The 5,146-nt window shown below is 40.3% G+C and overlaps 1 protein-coding gene across 1 annotated transcript; it reads right to left on the bottom strand.

Moving 5' to 3' along the window:
- Positions 1-523: 523 nt before the first annotated feature.
- Positions 524-4,771, bottom strand: LOC116212810 (cytochrome P450 81Q32-like). The gene is made up of 3 exons (XM_031547518.1): positions 4,087-4,771; positions 1,549-1,864; positions 524-1,371 (listed from the first exon to the last, which is right to left on the bottom strand). Exons 1-3 carry the CDS (start codon positions 4,749-4,751, stop codon positions 751-753), a joined length of 1,602 nt encoding a protein of 533 aa, XP_031403378.1. The 5' UTR covers positions 4,752-4,771; the 3' UTR covers positions 524-750.
- Positions 4,772-5,146: the final 375 nt, after the last annotated feature.

Genomic DNA, 5,146 nt, shown 5'->3' with positions numbered 1-5,146 from the left:
AAACAACCTTTATCTCTTTACTTAGCTTTCTATTTTTCTTATATTAATCCTATCAGTCTTTCTTGTAACTAAAAGGACAATAGACTGATAGGATTAATGATCCGCATTAGTTTTCCCGGATCCGGCAATCGGAGTCAGCTCACTGTGGTCCTTACTTTTTTTTTAGTTATAAGAAAAGTTCATAGGCCTAATGCAAAGATATGAAATTAAACGAAATAAAGAGACACATATGTCTCACTTGTGAGAATTGATCTCAAGACCTAGGCCTAATGCAAAGATATGAAATTAAACGAAATAAAGAGACACATATAACTCACTTGTGAGAATTGATCTCAAGACCTCTTGATCTCGAGTTGGCGTCTTAACCACTGCACTAAGACAACTAAAAGGACAATAGACAGATAGGATTAATGATCCGCATTAGTTTTCCCAGATCCGGCAATTGGAGTCAGCTCACTGTGGTCCTTACTCTTTGTTTTTTAGTTATAAGAAAAGTTCATAGGCCTAATACAAAGATATGAAATTAAACAAAATAAAGAGACACATATGTCTCACTTGTGAGGATTGATCTCAAGACCTCTTGATTTCGAGTTGGCGTCTTAACCATTGCACTAAGACCCTTTCCTGTCGGTGGTCCTTGCCTTTCATTACAACTACATTCTACAATCGTCATACACGGCAACGACATATTACAACAATGGAACGTATTTTATCATTCACTACCTGGTCATATCTTACATAACTGACCGCTCATATTTGAGAAAGGAGTGGCATCATGCTTTCTCGGGGCCTACATTTAGCCATCAGCGGACGCGCCTTGGGCATGGTGAGGCCCGTCGCCTCGGTCATGTCCACTGGCTCCTTGCCTTTCCGCCCCCACTCAAAGCACTGAATCAGCGACCCCAGGGTCACAGACATCATCCTTAGAGCCAGGTTCTCCCCCGGGCACCCTCTCCTGCCAGATCCGAATGGCAGCATCCTGTGCCCGTCTCTAACCCCTTCCGTCCCCTCAAACCTCTCGGGCTTGAACTTCTCGGGTTCTGACCAGTAGCGCGGGTCCCGCTGGATCGAGTACAGGTTGATCAAGAGCATTGTGCCCCCGGGTACCCGATATCCGCCCACATGGCACCCCTCGGACGACTCGTGGGGGACCGAGAGCGGGGCCACGGGGAACAAGCGAAGTGTCTCCTTGATGATGTTGTGGAGGTAAGGGAGCCTAGAGAGGTCTGACTCGTTTACCAGGTGGTCCCATCCAACAACTTTGTCGATCTCCGCCTGTGCCTTCTTTAAGACCTCGGGATGGTTCAATAGGAGCGACATGGCCCACTCCATTGTCGCGGCGGAAGTGTCGGTCCCCGCTGCTAATAGGACCTGAAAGAGGTTGCTCATCTATATATGTCAGCGCAAGTGAACTTTCGGTAATTAGGCGTAGCTAGTCAAGGAAAGCTTTTAGCTAATTTTCTCGACTCCATTCCCATGTAAATGATATAACACCCGACCCATAGCATTGTTCGATATTGAGAGGAGGAATTGATATATCGGACTTACGGACATGATGCTTCTGATGGTAATGTCTTTGTAGTACTCGGGTTCTGTTTCTTGCAAGGACAGCAAGTCCTGTATCAGGTTATTCTTGTTCTTCTCTTTGGTCTCCCTCTTTTGCTCGTCAAGCAGACACCGCATGAAGCGGTCCCTCTTCTCCTGCAATGTCTGCAGGTCCTTCTCCACCCCCATGAACCCTATCACCCTAAGGAACGGCAGGAACTCCCCAATGTTCGTGGCCCCTCCAATCCTGAACGTCTCTGTTACAATATCACGGAACCTCTTTGCTTCCTCTGCCTCCGCCGCGTTCTCTCCATAGTACCTGGGGAATTTCAGAACTTACACTCTCATGAACTAAAAGATCGCTTGTCAGAGAGATATATATACAAATATATGTATACACACATATACTGGTCTACATGGAAAGTAATATTTTCCAATACACCACCCCAACGTCATACATAGAAGAGGTTAATGAATTTTCATGAACTATTTAACGATGTGCAAGAATGTACAGAGTAATTTGCAGGTCAATTTCATACAATTTTAATCGATCAATTACTTGCTTCGAAATGATTTAGAGATTTGTTTACATGTTAGTTTCTAACAAATTATAAAGTTCGATGAAATGAGAAAATAGTCAAATGCAATGATCTTGGCCTTAGCTCACTCATTACCGACAAATCACGAGTCAAATCATCATCAATGGGACTTCATATCCCTTTTCATATTCTCCACTAGTTTCACGGTTTTCTTTCATAGAAGGAGTAACTCGGCGTTAATCCCAGCTCCGTAAGGGCCAAAGATTTCTCATTGTTGACAAATTTGGGAGAGGTTCACCTCTTTAGTGGGCAAACTCGAGTCGGATTTAATTAGTCGGAACTCGTTAGATTTTTGAATATCAAAGTAAGTAAAAAATCTCATTATTGACAAACTTGGAGATAATAAACGTGTTTAATTAGGTGACTCTCGTATGTGAAGTGCATATTGATTTACTGATTGAAAACCAAAAGGAAGTCCTCAGAGCGATTTCATCTTCTCTTGGGTTCTATCCTTTTGTCTCGATGCCTAATGGCTTGGATCCTTTGCTGTTAAACGGTATTATAGGAGCCGCCTTACCCGTCTTTATATTCCTAATTTAGCTTAATTTTGGGCGTTTGCCCCGTTCCCCACCAAAAAGTACATATTGATTGATTTATTTTGGCCAGGACATTTAGAAATTAAAAAAGAAAGACAAATCACACGTACCGATCATAAAAAGTCAACATTTCCTCGGCAGTACATTGACCCATCATTGATATAAGATATAAATGAAATGAAAGAAAGTGTAATACAGTGACGCATCTTCTCTCATAATAACTAAAATATTTCAATTTCGATTTTTTTAATAGAACTATTCATATTTCTTTATTAACTATGATGATTTTTATTTCATTTTAATAGATTCATAGACCTCCCTTATAATTGACTATATATATATAAATGTAGTATACGGATATTGATAAGTGTTAATGTATATGTTAATCATCCAACCAAAAAATAGAATATACGTCAATCCAAGCAACAATCGTGCTTTTACTATATGGTATACACACACGCACACATATATTTTACATAAAGAAAATGAAAAGCTTCCTACCGAAAAGAAAAAGAAAAAGAAAAGCTAAAATTTTTTTAAATGAAGATCAGTAGGATGAATTGCCACGTTGTAGTAAATTGAAGACAGATGCATGCTCACGATATTGCACGTGGAGCTGAAACTGCATAGCATTTAAGCTAGGGTGACAACACACATACCCTAAGTTCACTATTTTGCACAATAATAATAATGTCGACCTCTAAATTACGGTATATGAGTTGAATTGAACTAATTAATAATATTATCTATTTAACTCCAACTCTGTTTGAACTTTGACCAAAGAAAATATTAGTTTGAAACTTTCATCAACAAGTTGTATCTATCAATCACTCCAAATAAAAATTCAAAAGAGAATGGAACAAATGCTTATGCAACAGAAATTAGCACAAATGCCAACAAATATGCTTAGGATAAAAAAAAAAAGTACGTAGATATAATACATGCTTTTTCATCACTACGCATCACATATTAACATATTAATCCAAATGTATAATTCCTTCTCTTTTTTTTCCTTGAAACCACGGGGTGTACAAAAATGTTCGACCAAACACGACTTGATTTCTAATGAAAACTCAATAGGTAAAAATCCGCTAGAAAAAAAAAGATATTTTTTCAATCTTATTATAAAGTGATTATGTAATATACATAATCAGAATTTGTATATTACATATTAAATTGACTGTGTAAAAGCCTCCATCCTCTTTCTCCCCCTTCTCGTTTCTCCCACTTAATTTTTCTTCAATAAGGTTCCACTATGATCATTTTTATATAGTAAGCTTTACTTTATTAACGCTACCTTCAATTCTAATATTAGATATATATATTATTGCGCATGATAATTTGGTAAGTAATTAATTTCTTTCGGTAGATGTAAATAATTAATTTCTTAATCGAGAGTATAATACCTCTTCCCGACGATCATCCTCATCATCACATTCAGCATCAGCTCGAACAGGGCCTTCTTCATATCCACAGGCTGTGCCCAGTAATCGTTCCTCGCAAGCCGCCTCACGAGAGCACTGACCTCGCCAGCCCTTATCCTGGACAGGCTGTTGAGCCGGTGGGACGAAAGGATCTCGAGGGTTGCAATCCGCCTCATGTTCCTCCAGTGGTCCCCGTAGGGCGCCCACGCGAGGCTCATGTAGTCATAACCCAAGTATTTACCTGCGAGGAGGCGCGGGCGGTTCGCGAAGATGATGTCGTTCTTGGCGAGGCACTCTTCAGCGGCGGAGGGGGAGGAGATGACGAGGACGCGGCGGGAACCGAACTGGAGGAGGAGGATGGGGCCATGGCGGCGGGAGATGGTGGCGAGGGAGTGGTGGAGGGGCTTCTTGAGTAGGTGGAGGTGGCCGAGGATGGGGAAGGTCGGGAAGGGAGTGGGCGGGAAGTTGCGGATGTTGTGGAAAAGGTGCCTTGATATCACATAGAAGCCTATGAACAAGAGGAAGTAGAGGAGGAACATGTTCTCTGGTCTTGTGGTGTTTCTTGACTTGTTTGTGTTTGGGGGTGGGTGTGTGTTTGGTTGGTTGGTTTTTGTTGATAGAGAAAGTAGAGGGAGGGGATGGGTCATGTTGTTGTTTAGTGCATCGAGTAGAGTATGTCTATCTTCTATCTCTCCTTCAATTAAAGTAAGCCGCGTAGGGGATTTGGTAGAGTAAATCAAGGTTCGATAATCGTCAGTAAGATTTTCGTGTCCCTTTTATTTAGTCATATTATTTCTATTATTATACTAAGTCATATGTCTCCTTTATAATTAAAAAAAATAAAATAAAGTTGAAAATGGACTGTAACGAAGTAGCATACGTCTTCACCTAATAGTAATTAAGAGGTTTCAGGTTCCACACTCAGTAGGGCTACTCGCGTCCCTTTATTAGTTATTATGATTTTTATTTCATTGTACTAAATGTTAGAAAATGATATAAAAAACGTGGCGAAAGCAGAATAAACGATAAATTAAAATTTATT

This window comes from Punica granatum, chromosome 7 (assembly GCF_007655135.1).
Source record: "Punica granatum isolate Tunisia-2019 chromosome 7, ASM765513v2, whole genome shotgun sequence".
Lineage (NCBI taxonomy): Eukaryota > Viridiplantae > Streptophyta > Magnoliopsida > Myrtales > Lythraceae > Punica > Punica granatum.
Note: the sequence above shows the minus strand (reverse complement) of the source record. Positions and strands in the feature narration are given on the sequence as shown.